The sequence below is a fragment of the Genypterus blacodes genome, unplaced genomic scaffold (assembly GCF_046128005.1).
Source record: "Genypterus blacodes isolate CSIRO-AG114 ecotype Tasmania unplaced genomic scaffold, CSIRO-AGI_Gbla_v1 ptg000236l_1, whole genome shotgun sequence".
Taxonomy (NCBI): Eukaryota; Metazoa; Chordata; class Actinopteri; order Ophidiiformes; family Ophidiidae; genus Genypterus; species Genypterus blacodes.
This window is the reverse complement of record NW_027467034.1, coordinates 133,240-152,376: the sequence shown is the minus strand read 5'-3', so window position 1 is coordinate 152,376 and position 19,137 is coordinate 133,240. Positions and strand designations below refer to the sequence as shown.

At 44.3% G+C, this 19,137-nt stretch overlaps 2 protein-coding genes across 3 annotated transcripts; one reads left to right on the top strand and one right to left on the bottom strand.

The window, feature by feature from the left end:
- Window positions 1-4,133: 4,133 nt before the first annotated feature.
- ndc80 (NDC80 kinetochore complex component) lies at window positions 4,134-9,827 on the bottom strand. The gene is made up of 17 exons (XM_076170976.1): window positions 9,744-9,827; window positions 9,219-9,314; window positions 8,407-8,490; window positions 8,192-8,318; window positions 7,880-8,052; window positions 7,689-7,791; window positions 7,369-7,458; window positions 7,158-7,251; window positions 6,897-6,997; window positions 6,663-6,807; window positions 6,369-6,574; window positions 6,117-6,260; window positions 5,732-5,821; window positions 5,543-5,635; window positions 5,308-5,438; window positions 5,036-5,138; window positions 4,134-4,647 (listed from the first exon to the last, which is right to left on the bottom strand). Exons 1-17 carry the CDS (start codon window positions 9,779-9,781, stop codon window positions 4,525-4,527), a joined length of 1,941 nt encoding a protein of 646 aa, XP_076027091.1. The 5' UTR covers window positions 9,782-9,827; the 3' UTR covers window positions 4,134-4,524.
- A 63-nt stretch (window positions 9,828-9,890) lies between these two features.
- Window positions 9,891-18,988, top strand: abcb9 (ATP-binding cassette, sub-family B (MDR/TAP), member 9). Of its 2 annotated transcripts, XM_076170979.1 has the most exons (13): window positions 9,891-9,901; window positions 10,024-10,163; window positions 10,537-11,216; window positions 11,447-11,558; window positions 11,742-11,872; window positions 11,988-12,193; window positions 12,281-12,478; window positions 12,586-12,714; window positions 12,861-13,049; window positions 14,199-14,372; window positions 16,610-16,769; window positions 17,384-17,520; window positions 17,656-18,988. In XM_076170979.1, the coding sequence occupies exons 2-13, from the start codon at window positions 10,072-10,074 to the stop codon at window positions 17,974-17,976; spliced, it is 2,529 nt and encodes an 842-aa protein (XP_076027094.1). In that variant the 5' UTR covers window positions 9,891-9,901; window positions 10,024-10,071; the 3' UTR covers window positions 17,977-18,988. The 2 variants fall into 2 exon arrangements, with proteins under 2 accessions (XP_076027094.1, XP_076027096.1); XM_076170981.1 differs by lacking the exon at window positions 9,891-9,901 and having other exon boundaries at window positions 10,112-10,163; window positions 10,701-11,216.
- Window positions 18,989-19,137: the final 149 nt, after the last annotated feature.

Sequence of the window (19,137 nt, the reverse complement as noted above, 5' to 3'; positions counted from 1 at the left end):
CTTTCAGGGCCCACGTGACCTCCTCACGACCCCTCATGGTACCTAAATGACCCCCATCCAGGGTGACAGAACCCATGGAAACGTGATATCTCACACACACACACACACACACACACACACACACACACACACACACACACACACACACACACAGATATACTTTTCACTCTGATCTAAAAGCAAAAAGCAAATAGGACCATGGAATGTTTACTTGCCCTTTGATACATTTAAGCTTTGCCATATGGCAGAATATTGGAAAGTGACACACACACACACACACACACACACACAGGAAATCAAACTTTGACCCCTCCATTGTTGGCGACCTGCTCTAACCTCTAACATTTTGTCAACACTGAAGATTGAAAAGTTAAATTTATGAAACCAAACTGTAAATACGACTCAATGTGCCTGAACATGGATACGTGTATGTAACTGTTTATGAGCCCGATGAATCTTCATCTGTGTGCTGAATGATCGAGGAGCTTTGAGGAGCTTTGAGGAGCGTTGCAGGTTAAATGTGTGTAATCTTATTGAAGTCAGTCACATGATGAGCTACAGATCTGCAGGTGGTTTTCATGTTTTCGTTTCCTATATTTTTGCGTGACCAAAGCTGTGCTGAACCTCTCATCCTGCCACAAAGGGTTAATATTTGAATCATTTGTTTGTTTCGTGCCTGTTGTCCAAAGCAAACTGTAAACATGTCTCAGCGTCAGCGTCTATACGCCACAGACAACAGCCTGACTGCAGGATTTGATGCTGCGACTGAACGCGCAGGAAGCTGTGGACGTGCGGCGAGGACACGCAGGACTCCGCACATGGACACGTTTGTGTCCACGTATCAAACTGAACACATGAAGTCAAAGTATCGGCACTCCTCCGTCTTTTCTCTGAATCTTATTATGCCGTTTGAATCATTTCTGCATCTGTTTGCCACACAGTTACTGCAGAAGTTGGTTTGTCTTTTAAATCTGGAGACATTTAGCTGCTGGAGTGCCAGAGCCAATCAGAATGTAGAACTAAGAAAGACGGATCTTAGCTCCACGACGGTGTTTGGACGGGAAGAAAGCGGGAGAGAACAGGGCTGAAGACAGAAGGAACCCTCTTTATCTTTCCCACATCTGTAGAACAGATCATTCCAGAGGTGCATGGGGGGGATTAACCCCCAATAAGACTCCACATTAACACCTCGCTGGCCTACTGCGCCCGCCTGTCTCGGCCATGACGAATGAGCTGCTGGAAGCCAAACACAGCAAAAACAGGAATTCCACAAAGCCCCAGGATCTTGTTTTAAGGTTATATAATCTTACTTTGACGTGTCCAAGGAAAGCAATCTCATCAGGCACCATGTGCAGCAGATTATTCATCTTCATTTGTTTTAGTGAAGTAAAAAAAGTTCAGCGAGAATAGAATCTACCAGAAACAAGAGTGAAGTCAATAGAATAGAAAATGAGATTGTTGCTTATTGATGCTGATTTCAACCAAGACATCATTCAGTCTGTTCACTGGAGGGAAAAGGAGAATTCTTGAAAATTCCACCACAAAAAGCATTCAGGCTGATTATTTTCTCCTGGTTTTAAAACATAAGACATTGTTTTGTTGTCTGTTTGCAAGAAATCAAAATACTTCATTGGACCTGTTGTGCTGTGCAATCATACGTGAACATGTATGTAATGATCCACACACACACACACACACACACACACACACACACACACACACACACACACACACACACACAACACACACATTCACACACACACACACACACACACACACACACACACACACACACAGGAGAACATGCTGTCCACATGCTGTCCACACACACACAAACTAAATGTTACTTTAAATAGTAATAATAGTAGCACTCTAAGCTTTCAATTGACAGCGTGCTTAGGTGACCCGCCCACTTTTAAAGGGCCAGCAGTCAGGCCTTTCTGAAGCCAGTCAACGGAGCAATGACGGCTCCAGCTTGAAAAGACACATATGCAGGTTTTGTGCTTTGATTTGGCAAAAATATTAATTATTTAACACGTTTTCTCCTTTCTGAAGAGTATTCACCACAAACTCTCAGAAAATGCCCACACTGGTCTAAAACCACATTTAATGTTCCCATTGGCCTATGTTGTCCACATTTGATACCAATGTAGGGATTCATTGTTTTCTCGTGAGAAATTTGACTACAATGAAATGTTTGTGATTCACCACATAGAATCTCATGGTGAAGGTTCTACAACAGGGGTGGGGAACCTCAGGCCCGCGGCCGTGGTCGTTCGCTCCAGCCAGCGAGCGGTTCCAGTGATCCGGCCCACCTGGCCGCAATTTGGCCCGCCCGATTCGGCCTGCCCCCCTGTCAACAAAAGTTTTCTCAGATAATTTAGTACGGCCCCTGGGGGCTGATGGCAACATCAAAATGGCCTGCGATAGGAAAAAGGTTCCCCAGCCCTGTTCTACAACATCTGTGAGCTTTGCTGTGTTTCTGTGATGTATTCAGTTATCAAGAGTTATAAGCATAAAAAACAAGGAAATACAGGCTAAGGCTACTCCTTTGTGTCTCATTAAGAACTCCATGGATTCACACGGGTTGACTCTTCCTCTCCCAAACACATTGATGTGGACAAATTATAACATTGTCCCACAGACTGGACTCTGGAAGTTTTGTATCTGTCTGATGTGATTAACAGACCAAAGTATTCAACTGTTGTTGAATTAAGTCTTGCTGGCCACATCAACCCCCCCCCCCCCACCACGCCCAACACACATACACACATAAGGTCCTGGGTCGTGGTGGAAGTTATCCATCACATTTTTCCTTCCCTTTCTCCATGGAGCCTCTCACAATCACCTCATCTCTCTTCATCTCATCTGCCAAAACATTTCTCCCACGCTTGCAGCACTAAAGGTTCCCCTTGTAAAAGCCTCTTTTAAAAGAAATGATATTTACAGATTCAACAATCTACTGTGTTTTCAAATAGGAAGTACTGGACTCATCCTCAGTCTGATTACAGAAATTGTTTTATGATCTTTCTTTTCCTGAACCATATTAGTGTAGCATACATTTGTCATTCTGGTTTAATTGTTCTTAACGTAGATTCGTACTTTTTTTTATTCCTCAAGTTGTGCTTGAACAGATGAGAAATGGAGAAAATAATGAAGTCATCAGCAAACACATGTGTTGTTCCCTTAAAGTGGTCAATCAGATCTAGTGGAGATCAGGGCATTTAGACACTTGGTGTTGTGACAGGAATCTCTTTTTTCATTGGAACTTGATAATAACAAGCAGATAAATAAATGCGTCCAGGAACATGATTGGTTGCCAAAAGTACTTTTACAGCGACTGTGTTCTCCCTCTGGAACATCACGCAACAGGAAGAAGGTACAGATCTGTCAAGTCATAAATCTGCACCACTGTGTCCAAACAGAACAGCTGAATGGGAAATCAGAGCCCTTGATTTGAAGAATCCCATCGGCCCCTGACGTCCAACACACACCTGTGTTGGATAAAAACTTGATCAGGGACCAGTTTTCTTTTTATAAAATAAAGTGCACCAAACATTCTTTGTAGAAACTGCATCTGCTGATGTTCATGCCAAGTAGAGCAACAGATACCTGAGTTAGTCCATTGTGTAAATCCTCACATGCAGACTGACACATTCACAGCAGTTCTGATGAAATATGGACACCGAGGACGACGTCATAGTAAACTATGGCGTTACCATGGCAGAGGTGTTGCTCTGTTGAATTTGGTGCATGTGGTGTTTCGCTTGGTACAAAAACACGTTGAGCTAACGATCATCTGGTAACCTGAGCAGTCAGTGTGATGAAAGTGGGGATGAGGAACAAACTCATGTCCATTTGGTTCAGGAAGAATTAGCAGGTAGTTCTGTTCTGTTGCCATTTTAGTATTTATTACACAATATAATACATTAAAGATCAATACAGGGAATTAAAAGCAGGTTGGTAAATGAATAGAGGTCAAGATAAGAAAAGGGAGGAATAAAACAAAGTGAAACAGATCGAGTCAAACAGGAGTCGTGACAGAAACAGGCTGAACTCTGAACTGAGACTTTTATCATCCAGTAACTTTATTTCTATCTATTATTTTTGACTGGTTTTAATGGAACTGATGGCTCTTTGCTTTAATCAAGAGAATACGGTCCCAGCGCGCCACCTATTGACCATAGTCTGAACTGCATGTAGTACAGGGGAACATTTGATCTGAACTCTGAAAGAGGACAGGGCCTTCATTTAAGAGAATGGAATAGAAATCTGGTGTGGAGACAAATTATTATACTTGAAACGGCGCTGACTTTGATTCTTACTTTTCTTATACAAATTATGCAAGGAATCCAGTGAGCACAGATTAAAGATGCAGCTGCACCAAAGGCTGAACAAAGATGCTGACTTCTGTTCCAGCTGGTGGGCAGAACAGGAACCTGGAGACAGACCCGGCTGAGATGGGACCGTGTCTCCCTCAGTCCTGTACACCTGCAGCAGAGCCGTCCATGAGCTCCACATCTACTAATTGTCTTTGGATAGTAAGTTGTTCAAACTGTCCTGGAGACTCTGCACAGTGGCCCCATCTTCTTCCACAGCTTTAGAACACAGACGCTTCGCTCTGCTGTGCAGGTCCTCCATGCACTTCTGTGGAAGATTTTAAAATTAAGATAAGATTAAGATTCTTTATTGTCATGTTACATGCAATTCACCATGAAATCCCATGCAATTGAAATGTTTCTCACACACACACACACACACACACACACACACACACACACACACACACACACACACACACACACACACACACACACACACACACACACACACACACACACACACACACACACACACACACACACAAAGCTGATCAAACACAAACACCAGACTGCATGTTTGATCCATGGATGCTTACGTGTAACATTTAAGTACAATTCCTGTCTTTCAGGTGCGCCTACATTAATCCCTTGTCAGGTTTGCACATTTTTAAGGTGTTTCAGGAGCAAAGATGCAGCGTGGCTTGTCTCTGTACCTCCGTCATGGCCAGGTGGTTCGTTGCAGTGGTAAAGACGGATGCCAGGTTATTGGCGACTGTTCGCCTCTCCTCATTGGTCTCCTGCAGCACCAGGTGGTACCTGAGGAAGAGAGGAAGAGAGGAAGAGGAAGTCAATCTTTCAAAGTTTTCCCACAGAGAGCACAGACAGAAACAGAGGCCATGACACTAGTTCCCGTGGCAACTGCTTTGTTTTGTACTGGGCATTAAAGACGCAACACAGTGAAGAATGAAGGACAATACACACTTACTGTTGCTGCGCTGCCTTCAGCTGTTGCACAGCCTCATCGTAACCAAAGTTCACCTTCTTCTCTAGAAGCTTCCGGTGGTTCTCCACCGACTCCACCTCAGCTGCCCAGTCCTGCTCCGCACGTGCCAACTCCTACAAACACACAAACATGTTAAGACCACGGGACAAGCAGAACATCCGTGAAGCTTAGCTTCTTTGTACTAAACTTGATCCATGCAGAGCAACATGAAGTTCACCTGCATGTCCTGATCCAAACGCTCGTCCAGCTTACGGATCTGCTCCCTCAGCTGCTTCAGGTCATTGGATTTGTCTATGATGTTTGAATTCACCTATCACACACACACACACTTTTTGATCAGCTGTTTTCAAAGACATTCCTGGTTTCCAATCAGACATGATCATGTGACATAAGGAGGCTTTGGTACCTGATCACTGGACTCCTCCAGACTGAGCTTCATGTTGGCTAGTCGACTGTTCTCCTCCTCCACATCACTGATCAACTTTCTCAAGATCATCTAACACACACACACACACACACACACACACACACACACACACACACACACACACACACACACACACACACACACACACACACACACACACACACACACACACACACACACACACACACACACACACACACACACACACACACACACACACACACACACACACACACGTAAACAGCTGTATATCATAAAGCAACAATAAGCTGAACTTATTTCTCCACAGTTCTGTTTGAAGCCTTCAGGTGACTTTTACAGTCCACAAATGAGAGGTGATTCTTCTTCCTTCCTTTCTTTGTACCTGTATCTGTGTCTTATACTGAACCATGGCGCTGCACTCAAAGGGTCGCATCTCAAAGTCATAGCCGCAGGCGTTCTCTGCAGTCATGGGGATGAGCTTCAGCTTACGGGCCAACTTGTGGTACTCGGCTAGTTTCACCTCCGCCTGAGACGAAGATGAGACGAAGACAAGGTGAGGAAAGGAAACGGTGACAATGTCCCACGCAAACACACTAAGCATCATACAGCGTGTAGCAGCAGAGTACACGGTTACCTTCTCCTTCACTTTGGCCAGAGCCGTCTCCTCGTTCCACTTGTGCTGCTCCGCTTCCTCCAGCGACTTGCTGAGAGTGCTGATGGTCTGCTGGAGTTCCCTCTTCTCTCTGTTGATCCGCTCCACATCCGCCGGTGTGAACTTCTGGTTCTGCAGGAGGAGCTGCAGTTCACTCTGCTCGTGTTTCAGAGATTCCAGGTGACTGCCTGCAGGACGGAGGAGTGAAGATAATTGGCTTCGATCAATATAATAATCAGATTCACTGTTTGGAAGCTTTTGAGTCCCGGCACTGACCGGTGGCCTCCAGCTCGTCGTTCACTTCAGAGACTTTGTTCTCCAGGTTGGCTTTGAAGGACTCCAGGGTGCCACGATAACTCTGGAGCCTCTTGAGGTCCGACTGTAGCCTCATCCTTTCCATCCTCTTGGTCATCAGACGGTCCTAACCAGGAGCAGCAGAGATCAGGGTCCCATTGAGGCTTATTAGTTTCTGCAATGTTGCAATAAGATAATTAAAGTTATTCTTCTAACCGTTTGGCTCTCCTTCTCCAGTCGTTCCACTTCTTCACTCAGCAGTCTGTGCTTCTCCTCCATTGTGGCCAGCAGAGCTTCATCGGTGTTGTAAAGCTTCTCTGTGGACACAAACACTGACACATTAAACATCTACAGCATATGGGCCAAAGAAAAACCTCCTCCTGACTTTACAGGGAACAACTCAAGAACCAGCAGGTTGATTAAATCCATTCAACACAAAGCCTTACTCTACATTTCAGAGGGAAATAATGAGCTCACTTAATTTATTGAGGAATACTTCATCCTCCTCGTCAAACGTGTCGGCGCCCTGCATGAACTTGCAGTATGCATCAGCTGTGTAGTCTAAGAAGACCTGCAGGAACAAAGACTCAGGGTGTCGGTGCTGCTCCCTTCTACAGTTTCAGAAAAGTTAGTATGTATATAATTATAATAAGAATAGTTATATAGGTACATATAGGTAATGTTGTACCTTGTTATACTCGGGACTTTCCTCAATACTCTCACTGTCTTCAGAGAAATCACTGAAGAGCAGCTCCTGCTTACTCATACTCCAGAAGATCTGACACACACACACACACACACACACACACACACACACACACACACACACACACACACACACACACACACACACACACACACACACACACACACACACACACACACACACACACACACACACACACACACACACACACACACACACACACACACACACATACACACACGTGAGAGAAGGTGAGAGGAGGAACATGGTTTGACTTTCATTTAGTTTGAAGTGTTGTTTACCTTAACGTTGTCAATGAGCCAGATGAGAGACCCCAGCACCTGAGGCCAGGTGTGTGGAGCTCCAACAGAATACATGGAGCTCTTAGACAGGACAAAGGGATACCTGGGACCAGACAGACATGAACATCACCAAGGTGCTATAAAGGGATGTTCATCCAAACGATGTTTAAATACAAAGATAAATGAGTTACCGTAGAGATTTGAGGATACCTGGCACCTCCTCCTCTACTTTTGAAGTTGGCACCTCAAAGGTTGGATCCAACTGACGATAGATGAACTCAAACATCTTCAGAAACTCCTTGGTAGAGGGAGTTTGGAGGGTCTTGGCTGACAGAGTGCCTGGATATCCCTGCTCAGTCAAGAACTGGAAGGACCCAAACAAGCAGAAAGGGCTGGACTGTAATGACTCTGATGGACAGATACAAGTACTGACCACTCCATGGATACATGCTGTGATATACAGTAGAATCAGTGAGGATGATTGTGTAATAATGGATAGTGACCTCATGCAGCTGTCTGATACACTGCTGAACAAAGGCTTTATCATGAAGAGGCCTGATGTCCTTGATCTTCTCAGGTCCTCCAAACCCGGCCAAGGTGCTGTTACGAGGCATGCTGGCTCCACTTGTCCTGCAGTTACAACATATCAGTAACAGTAACATCATTTAGGTTTAAACTCCTTTGTAAACGCAGTATAGAAAAACACAACTTTACTCACCGAGGTCCAAAGAAGCTGGTCCTCCTCTCAGAGGTGACAGACTGAGGTTTGGGGACGTTGAGTTTTCCAAACGAAGGCTGCTTACTGTTAAATAAAGGACACGCCTTATTTCACTTCATTTCTCCACAATCAGCACTGACCTGACAATACAATGCTTGATGTTATATATAATGTATTAAAGCATAACAGCATAACAACCAGCATGTAGTTAGGGAACACTTTTACAACAGAGAGGAAAAGAAAGTCATGACGTTCACATGACAGGGGAAGAAAGTGTAAAGAGAAGAAAAGACATGCCATCAGTGAAACGCCATGACAACAAGGACATGAAACAAACAGGAAACAGGAAGCAAGGCAACAGCAAAAACAAGCCGGCTGATGGAAACCTGCTGGCTGAAATGACATCAATGCTGTTTGTATGATTATATCATAGGTAAACGTTTACTGGATGACATCATCTAACATTCCAGATAGCCAGGTGTAACAAACATGCAGTAACATAAAACACAGCTGGTCCCTCATCATACTCATGTGTCAAACCCAGGGTATAACACAGAACACGTCTCATTCTCCATCAATAAAGCCTCTTGAGGTAAATCCAGGTGTTTCAACTAAACTGACATATTAGGGTCAAGCTTTAACAGAGCAATGTTGACTTTTCTTATGCAGGCAGTTTGTCAAATAAGATCTTCATCCAACATGGCAGTCAGGGAGGTTTAAGTGTGAGGAGCTACACGGCTTCATATTTATCTGATTGATCTCCGGTGCTGTTCACATTGAATCAATCGTTCGTTTCTGGACCCTGAACGCACCTCTTAGGGGTTGTGTACACGTTGCTCATCCTGTTGTTGTCCGCCACTCTCATCGGCAGATCCGTCGGTCTTCCGGCGCCTCGACTCATCCTCCCGCTGTACACAAGTAAACACACAGGATTAGTTATTGATCCATCCATCTACTAATCGATCTCAAACTCGAGCTGCTTTTAACCAAACTGCTCTCCTTAAGGCCCAAACCATCATGAGCGTATTAGCGTTGTTGGTAACGGTTAGCTTGTTCGTGTAAAGCGTACACTTCAGCCGCCGTGAAGAATTCATAGTAATACTACAAATATTTCAGTATTACTGCAATTTTGCCGACATTAAAAACCCTACACGACGACACAAATGTGGTTCTGAAAATGTAAGTTCTCATTTACAGGCAACAACATTTACTGACAAAGATACTCAATATGACGAATGTAAGCAGAGACATTGTAACCCGTAATAAATCCAAACAATACGTAAAAGCTGAATATAGAGATAATAAAAGTATCATCTTCAGTCTTATCTGAGACGCACCGGTCCATTTCTCCACGCTGTGAATGAATGTTTGACATAAACAAACGGACGAACGGACGAAGTTTGAATCCCGCCAAAATAATACAAAATACAGAATGGGTAGCGGTGACGTCATCACAAAGTACGGAAAGCCACTTGGGCCAAAAGGCTCCAAACCGGTATGACAAACACGCCATTACACTACGTCTTCGGCTCTTATTGTAATACCAGGAACTCACTGCAATCCTAGTTTGTATCTTGTACTATATTTATTGTTCGTAATATTATTGATTTATTTCAGGGAGAAATTCTGCGTGGACCTGCGCACCTGGACCCGGGCTTTGATGATATGCGCATTACCTGGCGCAACATCGCCGGCTGTCTCGTAACTCAGACCGAGAATGAACTTTTCATCTTCATTATCATCGGAGGAAGACTGAGGTGAAGTTGACACTCTTGAAGCCATACGAGAGTTTCCGTTCACTAGTTTAGCTCTGTAAATTAAACAGCACAACATCGTTCTTTCAAAATAAAATCATGTAAATAGCTAAGTGCTGTAAGATCAACAGACTCAAAGGCCTACACTGTTTATTATTTATGCTACGTTCATTACCTCATCAAATCTGTAGAAACCGGACGTGTTACATCATCACAGTGCATCAGGAAAGTTTTTACCCAAGCTCAGAAAGAGCGTTTTTTTACTTTTGCCTTGATATGCTATTTTTTTATTGTAGCTGCTGAATCGTGGTCGAGTTAAATCATTCTTAAACTAAATTATTAGCTAATTTACCATATAATCTATTGTTCCCCTCAGCATGGGTGTCAAATTAGCAGTGATCTGCAGTGTGTCCTTCATACTTGTTGACCTTGTCATCACCACGCTCTTATACATTCACGGATCAAACTTCACTGAATTCAAAAACGACGCCCTGAACTTTAACATCCTCCACTCTGTCCTGGACCTCTGGGGGATTGTAGTGCTGCGAGTCTCCCTGGTGCTGGGAGCCTCCATAGGGGTGCTGAGGAACGGGGACGATGGCCCACGCACAGTTTCTAAACTCAGCACCCCCATCCTCTTCATCTGCATGAGTGTCATCACCTACGCTTTAGTCAAGATGCTGATTCTGTCGGAGCTTCCTAGTTTTCCCCACCAGCCTTGGATCCTGGGTTTAATAAGTTGGACCTGTGCCTCATGTGTGTGTGTGGTGCTGCTCTGGAGGCTCCTGGGGAAGGAGTCCAGCTCAGTGACAACTTCCACCAGCAGCAGCGATGGACGAAATTCAGAGGAGACAGAACAGCTGATGGAGCCGGCTAACGTGGAGGAGCAGGAGGTGGGGCGGGGGAAGCAGAAGGAGAAGGAGAGGTCGAGTGGGGAGGGGAGCCAGGAGAAGGAGACCAGCTCAGGAGCCACGATGGGACGTCTGCTGGGCTACTGCAGAAAAGACTCTTGGTTGCTGTTTGTGGCTGTCGTCTTCCTCATCATCTCTGCTGTGTGTGAGTCTCCTTGACATATCAGAGAATTCAATCCAATATTTACTCTCGTCTATTACACAGAATGGCAGCAACCATATGTAGTAAGTCTTGATGTTATGACTGTTGTACTTCTTTCATATAACACTGGACCTGGTGTTCTCACTTTGCTAGATGTTGGTCCCAGTTCCTTCATGACAGAATGTTTGTTCATTATTACTGTTTTACTGTCTCCAGCCTCTCTCTGCCCTCAGGTGGATCCTTTATTCCGCTCTACTATGGGAAGGCCATCGACAGCATTATTCAAAAGAAAGCCGAGGCCTTTTCTACACATGTGGTCACAGTGTTGGTACTGGCCATAGTCAGGTGGGAACTGAGGAATTATTCTGGAAGCATCTTAGTACCATTCAGCATGGCGTTATAATGGATCAAATAAGGGAAAGATGGGTGAAGAGATTGGGATGGAGGAGGACAAAGAGCCTTGTCGATGCAAACAGTCCTACTTCCTTCTGCTGAATCCTTCATGAAGATGTTTTGCACTCTCCTCAGTTCATTTGCAGTGGGAGTGCGTGGAGGAGTCTTCACCCTGACATTTGCAAGATTAAACCTTCGGCTGAGGAACAATCTCTTCAGAACTCTGATGAAGCAGGATATTGCCTTTTTTGATGAAAACCATACAGGTAATGTATGAATACAATATCAATCCATCATCAACCCCGACTCTGTCTCAACCAGCCGTCCCTCTGCATCATAACACGAGACTAACTTTACATACGTATCTCTCTGGCCCTGTAGGAGACATTATTTCACGTCTGACAGCTGACACCACTCAGGTGAGTGACATCATCTCCCAGAATGTCAACATCTTCCTGAGGAGTTTCATCAAGGGAGTTGGCTTCTTCATCTTCATGTTTGGATTGTCCTGGAAGCTCACTGTGGTCACCATCATGGGATTCCCTTTCATTGGCCTCGTTTCCAACCTCTATGGCGAGTACTACAAGGTGAAGCACATCTTCATTACAATGCTCACTGATCTTGGGCAATCATGTCACTTGTTGATAGAAGCTAAATTCTTCATTCATCTACAGAAACTGACCAAGGAGGTGCAGTCAACCCTCGCTGAAGCAAATAAAGTTGCAGAAGAAACCATTTCAGCCATGAGGACGGTGAGGAGCTTCGCCAATGAGGGCGGTGAGGCAGATTCCTACCACGTGAAGCTCATGGTCATGTTCCAGCTCAACAAGAAACAAGCCATTGCCTATGCTTGCTACATGTGGTCCAGTTGTGTAGGTATCTGCTGTGTTAACAGCAAAACACTCTCAATCCCCTGGTATTGTTTTCTTCATTGATTCGTCCACGTTACAGTATGGGTACGATGTCTGTGTGTTCACAGACCTCTGAACTGGCTCTGGAGCTTGCTATCCTTTATTACGGTGGCCACCTGGTGTTAACCAGCCAGTTGAGCAGCGGGGATCTCACAGCATTTTTCATCTACGTGCTGGAACTGGGAGAATGTTTAGAGGTATTTCATCTGTGTGTGTGTGTGTGTGTGTGTGTGTGTGTGTGTGTGTGTGATCACACTGCCATTACACAGTCCATAATGATAACAGGCTCAAGCTGTTTTTTTGAATGATTGATGACCCTGGTGTTGTGTTGTCCATGTTGCAGAGCATTGCATCAGTCTACACCGGCCTCATGCAGGGGGCAGGAGCTGCTGAGAAGGTTTTTGAATACTTGGACAGGAAACCCAAACACCCAGCTGACGGCACAGAGGCTCCAGACTCGTGCAGTGGCCTGGTGGAGTTTAAGGATGTCAGATTTGCCTACCCAACACGCCCTGACAACGACATTCTGAAGGTGTGTCCTGAGAGATCAGCCGCTGCGTTCAAAAGCTTCCTGTTACCTCTTTATCAGTTAGCTGATAGATGTTGATCTTGTTATCATCATTTCTCTTGGTGGTTTAAGACGCACCATAAACACTGTTTAATTTATACCAATGTATACTTGAAAGAGGATCAAAGAGGGCTGGAGACTATTGGGTCAACAGGCAGGACAGATCACCATCACAGGGCGACAGCTTCACACTCATATACACACAGCTAGACAAGCACTCAAGAGTACAAACCAATGGCTCTTGCTGTGAAGCAGCAGTACTAACCACTATACTGCATAACCCTATACTGTATAACCCTATAGGGCATTTCCCTATACTGTATAACCCTATAGGGCATTACCCTATACTGCATAACCCTATACTGCATAACCCTATACTGTATAACCCTATAGGGCATTACCCTATACTGTATAACCCTATAGGGCATTACCCTATACTGTATAACCCTATACTGCATAACCCTATACTGTATAACCCTATAGGGCATTACCCTATACTGTATAACCCTATACTGTATAAACCTATAGGGCATTACCCTATACTGTATAACCCTATACTGCATAACCCTATACTGTATAACCCTATAGGGCATTACCCTATACTGTATAACCCTATACTGTATAAACCTATAGGGCATAACCCTATACTGTATAACCCTATAGGGCATTACCCTATACTGTATAACCCTATACTGCATAACCCTATAGGGCATTACCCTATACTGTTTAACCCTATACTGTATAACCCTATACTGTATAACCCTATACTGTATAACCCTATAGGGCATTACCCTATACTGTATAACCCTATACTGTATAACCCTATAGGGCATTACCCTATACTGTATAACCCTATACTGCATAACCCTATAGGGCATTACCCTATACTGTATAACCCTATACTGTATAACCCTATACTGCATAACCCTATACCGCTGAAGAATCACCATCAACAATCATCACAGTCAAAGCTGTTGTAGAGGCATCAACACAAAATACTGGAAGTCAGCAGCTCCAGTTCAGATCAGCAGCCTGATAAACATCTTAATATTGATTAGTGAATGAATCCTGTTATAGTAGAAGCTTGACAGACATCTTCCCGTGTTGTCACAGGGCGTGTCCTTCACTCTGTGCCCCGGGGAGGTGACGGCCCTGGTGGGGCCTTCAGGCAGCGGGAAGAGCTCCTGTGTGAGTCTGTTGGAGAATTTCTATCCTCCCCAGCAGGGACAAGTGCTTTTGGATGGAAAACCTGTTCACACCCTCCGACCTGACTACTTGCACTCGAAGGTCAGTCTGTTTAATCATACTGGAGGTAGATTAAGGGTCAAGATGGCTAAACGCCTTCTGTTAATAATTTGCCACAGATAATCCCTTCTTGTTCCTCTGAGCAGGACAGAAGGTCTTTTCTTTCTCACGCAGGTTAACACACACACACACACGTTCACTGGACTTGTTACAACATCATCGGTGCTTTTTCTGAATGATGAAATAACATTCAGAGTCCTGTCAGAGTCAATTCTCTTTAAGTGTGCAACTGTGTGTGGTTTCATGTCACAGATACACATTTCATTTGTTTTACCACTATTATTGAAAATCAGAACTTTATTGTCAAGTAGGTAATCAGATTACATAGGAATTTGACCTGGTGCTGTGGTGCGGAGTGGACAAAACATATACAGACAGAATACTCAAGAGATTTGAGGTGAAAGATCCCAGATGTGAGCATGTCAGTGGGGGTCCAGGACTTTGTTGATTGTGGTGTGAGGTCGAGGTCCTGACAGACCTCAGCCTCTTTATGGAGGGGAGCATTTCAAAGTTGTGTGGTGATGAAGGAGGTGAGATTGACTCAATGATGGCAGTGTGGAAGTGCAGCATCATTGCCTTTGACAGGTTGAATTTCTTCAGCTGCCGCAGAAAGAACATCCTGCTGAGAGAGCTGATGTTCTGCTCCCACTTGAGGTCATGGCTGAGGACTCCACAGTACTGAGGAGACCTACAGGGCGATGGGGGCAGTTGGGGCTCCGCTCATTCTGAAGTCCATTATCATCTCCACCGTCTTTAGAGTACTCAGCTCCAAAGTTGTTTTGTCCTCACCAAGTCACCAGCTGGTCAACCTCCTACCTGCAGGTGGAGTCATCCTCCCCAGGGATGACGATCCACCTGCAGGTGGAGTCTGGCACGTGCAGCTGGGACAGCTTGTCCTCTAGCAGGGACAAAGGCAGAGCTGAAATCCACCAACAGGATCCTGGGGTAGGTTCCTGCAGAGTCCAGGTGGAGGGCCGTGTTTACTGCATGGTCCACAGACCTGTAGGCTCTGTAGGCCAACTGCAGGCGGTCGAGGAGCGAGTCTGGGAGCGATTTTAGGTGGGAAGTACAAGGCACTCGAAAGACTTAATGACCACAGAGGTCAAGGCAACAGGTCTGTAGTCTTTAAGTTCTGAGGGGACGGGGAAGATGGTGGAGGGCTTGAAGTAGGCAGGTACATGGCACGTCTCCAGTGAGGGGTTGAAAATGTCAGTGAACACTGGAGACAGCTGGTTGGCACAGTGCTTCAGGGTGGAGGGGAGAGACAGACGGAGTCCTTACGGGGTTTCTGTCTCTTACTGTTCACAGCCTGTGGACGTCCTTCTCCAAGATGGAGAGATGTGTTGAAGGCCTCAGAAGTAGGGGCTCATAGATAGAGTCACAGGGAAGATATCAGGGCTTCATTGACTTTCAAAGCAGCAGTAGAACCCAGAACTGTTGTTGGAATTCGACCCACGCTAAACATGTGTGGCGACTCTGAGGAAATAACACTGCATTCTTTTGGCCCAGAGAAGGAATCTCTCTTACACACAGAGTCGCTGCTGAAATAGTTTCATCACAATCTAAGTTCTGTGCTTTATGTTGGACATTCAAGCAACAAATACAATATCCACCTGGGGACAGAAACCTTAACCTTAACTCCTAAGGAGTAGGAATTTTGATTGACAGTTAAAGAGATCAGCATTTTACTTATGTTATAAAAAAGCAAATAGCAGCCACAACACTGTTAGATATGTGAGGCCATGAATCCAATCCTGGGCACATCCCTCATTTTTACACATTTCTGTGACAAACCCTAACACTTCTAGTACTGTAATAATAATGACATTACTGCAACAACAGTGGCTCCAGCCCACAATTCTTTGTAGTTGTTGATAATGAACCAACGCTTCAAGCCGATGCAGGATTGGTGCAGCAGCCATCATGTGTCACGTGTATGTATGGATCTAGGTTCATCTGGCTTTAGAATACAATGCGTTTGGTCCTGCTAGCCAGGTCACACACTGATGATGTCATCAAACTGACTCACTCTGAGATTCTTCCATGCGCTCCATGTGACTGCTATGTGAGTTCTGTTAAACCAAACAATCATCTCAAGTAGTTAGTGGAGTTAACACAAAGATGTTTAACCATCACAGATTCCTTGACTTGTATGGCAAATGGAAAATGTTCGGTCCGTTATGGACCAAAGTCCAACATTCGTCATGTTGTTTTTGCAGGTGGCCCTTGTGGGCCAAGAGCCTGTGCTGTTTGCTCGGACTGTTGAGGAGAACGTCACGTACGGCCTGACTGACGTGCCAGTGGAGGCTGTGGTGGAGGCGGCCACCAGGGCTAACGCTCATGATTTTGTTTCCTCTCTTCCTAAAGGCTATCAGACAGGTATGCTTTTCTATATTATTAATTGAAGCAATGAATATGAATCTCACCTTACACTTACCTGCCCTGACCTTGATGACCTCAGGTGACATCTTTTACATTACATTACATTACATTACGATCATTTGGCAGACGCTGTTATCCAAAGTGACTTACATTACAGTTACCACCCTTCGCAGAGGGGGGAGCAATTGAGGGTTCGGTGCCTTGCTCACGGGCACCTCGGCAGGGGCTCGAACCGGCAACCCTCCGGTTCCCAAGCGGAAGCTCTACCCACTGAGCCACTGCCTCCCCTTTTAAAATGCTATGTAAAGAAAGTGAATTCATCATTGACAGAAAGATAAGATAAGATGAAAGTTTATTATCCCGAGGGAAATTACTGTGCAACAGTTACATGATATGAGCAGGTTCAATCTACAATTGACAACTAGAATCATCTGAGCTTTATTCAAATCCTATCATGATGGATTCTATCCTTCTCTGTCTCCATCCAAACATATATGGGTAAGGTGGTAAGGTTTTCTCTGTTCTTTGTGAAATAGAAATTGAAGTATTGGTCAACTTGAGAATACAGAGGTGGAGTCTTGCAGCTGAGTTTCTATCTCATTGTTTCCCAGGGGTCGGAGAGAAGGGCGCACAGCTGTCAGGGGGGCAGAAACAGCGGGTGGCCATAGCCAGAGCTCTAATTCGCAACCCAAAGGTTCTTATACTGGACGAGGCCACCAGTGCTTTGGATGCAGAGAGTGAACATATTGTAAGTGACACATTTATAGTTGCCATGGTAAATGGGACTCCTCTGAAGCGGTCACATGCAGTCAATCATAACCCATATGGTAGAAAACACACACTTCACAGCAGCAACACATTTTCTTTGTCTTATTTGCTGCAGGTTCAGCAGGCACTGAACAACGTCATCAGGGAACACACAGTCTTGGTGGTCACTCATCGGCTGAGCACAGTGAAGAAAGCTGACAAGATCATTGTGATTGACAAGGGCTGTGTGGTCGAGCAGGGGCCTCATAATCAGCTGATGGCCACTGAGGGGCTGTACTCCAAACTGGTGCACAGGCAGGTCCTGGGCATCGACTCAGGGGAGGAGACCCTCGACCCGAGTGCAAACCTCCAATGGAAGTCTGGTGAAAGAAACCAGCAGAGAAGACGAAGCGGCGGCAGCACCAACAGCGAGTCTGAGCTCAGCGTTTGCTACTGAAAATGACCTACAGAGCTTCATAAAAAAGACTGGACCACTGTTTTTGGAAGGACGTCATTGTTTCTGGGTTCAAACAATGAAAACGGTTTCCTTGTGCAAATATGACACTTTTCATGCAAACATGTTATTCTTGTCAGGGTGGGAAAAGCCTCAGAGGGTGAATGTGAGATTCAAGTTCAATCAGTTCAAGTCAAGATCATAATTTATCAGTAATAAATACAATTATTTATATATATATATATATATATATATATATATAGGGTTAGGGTTAGATATTATATATATATATATATATATAATATCAAAACACATCATTTTATCAAAAGATATCAGAGAGAACATATTTTATACAACTCATAATAAAAGACCACAAATGTACATTTATCTAACTTGGTTGCACTCCGGAGTAAAGCTTGAGCCAAAGATGTTGAGGCATATTTTATGGAAATATTATTTGTTTGATTATTATTATTTTATATTATTGGTGTTCAAAAATATTATTTGTAATTACATATGAAAGTTGTGTGGAGACATATAAAGGGAAATTTAATTATGGAGCTGTATTGTTTTGGTTTAAGTCTATAATAAGCATAGAACAATTTATTGAGTCACAGACGCCCAAACACAAAGTGCAATAAATGCAAAATGGAAGCAAACTGTTTGTACATCTAACTGGATACAACGATGCTGAATGAACATGTGTTGGCTTTTGGTGTGTGTTTTGTGTGGTATCATTCAATGTTTTGACTTTATTAATACTTCTATGTTGTTACAACATTCCTCAACACTGCCATCTGCTGTTCTTAGTAAGCACTACTACTTTGTGGCAGCTGTAAACTTCGAGGCTGCTGAAGAGTGTTCAGGAAACATTCAGCTTTAGAATAAAAGGGAACGGTTTTTAATGAAAGATTCTGACTGATTACATTTTTCTAATCTTGGTTCTTCCTTGGGTCGTGTTCCATTTCTCTCATGACAGCTGTGTCCTGCTTCCTGTTAAGCGTAGATGTGTCGCTGCCTGGGAAAGGCTGGCATACAGCGGAAGACATGGTGACGTAATGTTTGAAAACACAAAATGACAAACTCAAACATGATCATATCTATTATGTTATGATCACATGTACGTTTACATGTATGACCAAAACACTGTTGCTTTCCACGTCG

What these genes read in the sequence shown, in the direction of transcription:
- abcb9 (XM_076170979.1), top strand. Translation starts at nt 10,072, where the DNA reads ATGCGCATTACCTGGCGCAACATCGCCGGCTGTCTCGTAACTCAGACC. An exon ending in TTTTGATGAAAACCATACAG is followed by an intron (nt 11,873 to 11,987) that starts GTAATGTATGAA and finishes CTGGCCCTGTAG; the next exon opens with GAGACATTATTTCACGTCTG. An exon ending in TCCTAAAGGCTATCAGACAG is followed by an intron (nt 16,770 to 17,383) that starts GTATGCTTTTCT and finishes ATTGTTTCCCAG; the next exon opens with GGGTCGGAGAGAAGGGCGCA.
- ndc80 (XM_076170976.1), bottom strand. Translation starts at nt 9,781, where the DNA reads ATGTCAAACATTCATTCACAGCGTGGAGAAATGGACCG. An exon ending in GGTATCCTCAAATCTCTACG is followed by an intron (nt 7,792 to 7,879) that starts GTAACTCATTTA and finishes GTCTGGTCCCAG; the next exon opens with GTATCCCTTTGTCCTGTCTA. An exon ending in CTGAAGGCAGCGCAGCAACA is followed by an intron (nt 5,139 to 5,307) that starts GTAAGTGTGTAT and finishes TCTCTTCCTCAG; the next exon opens with GTACCACCTGGTGCTGCAGG.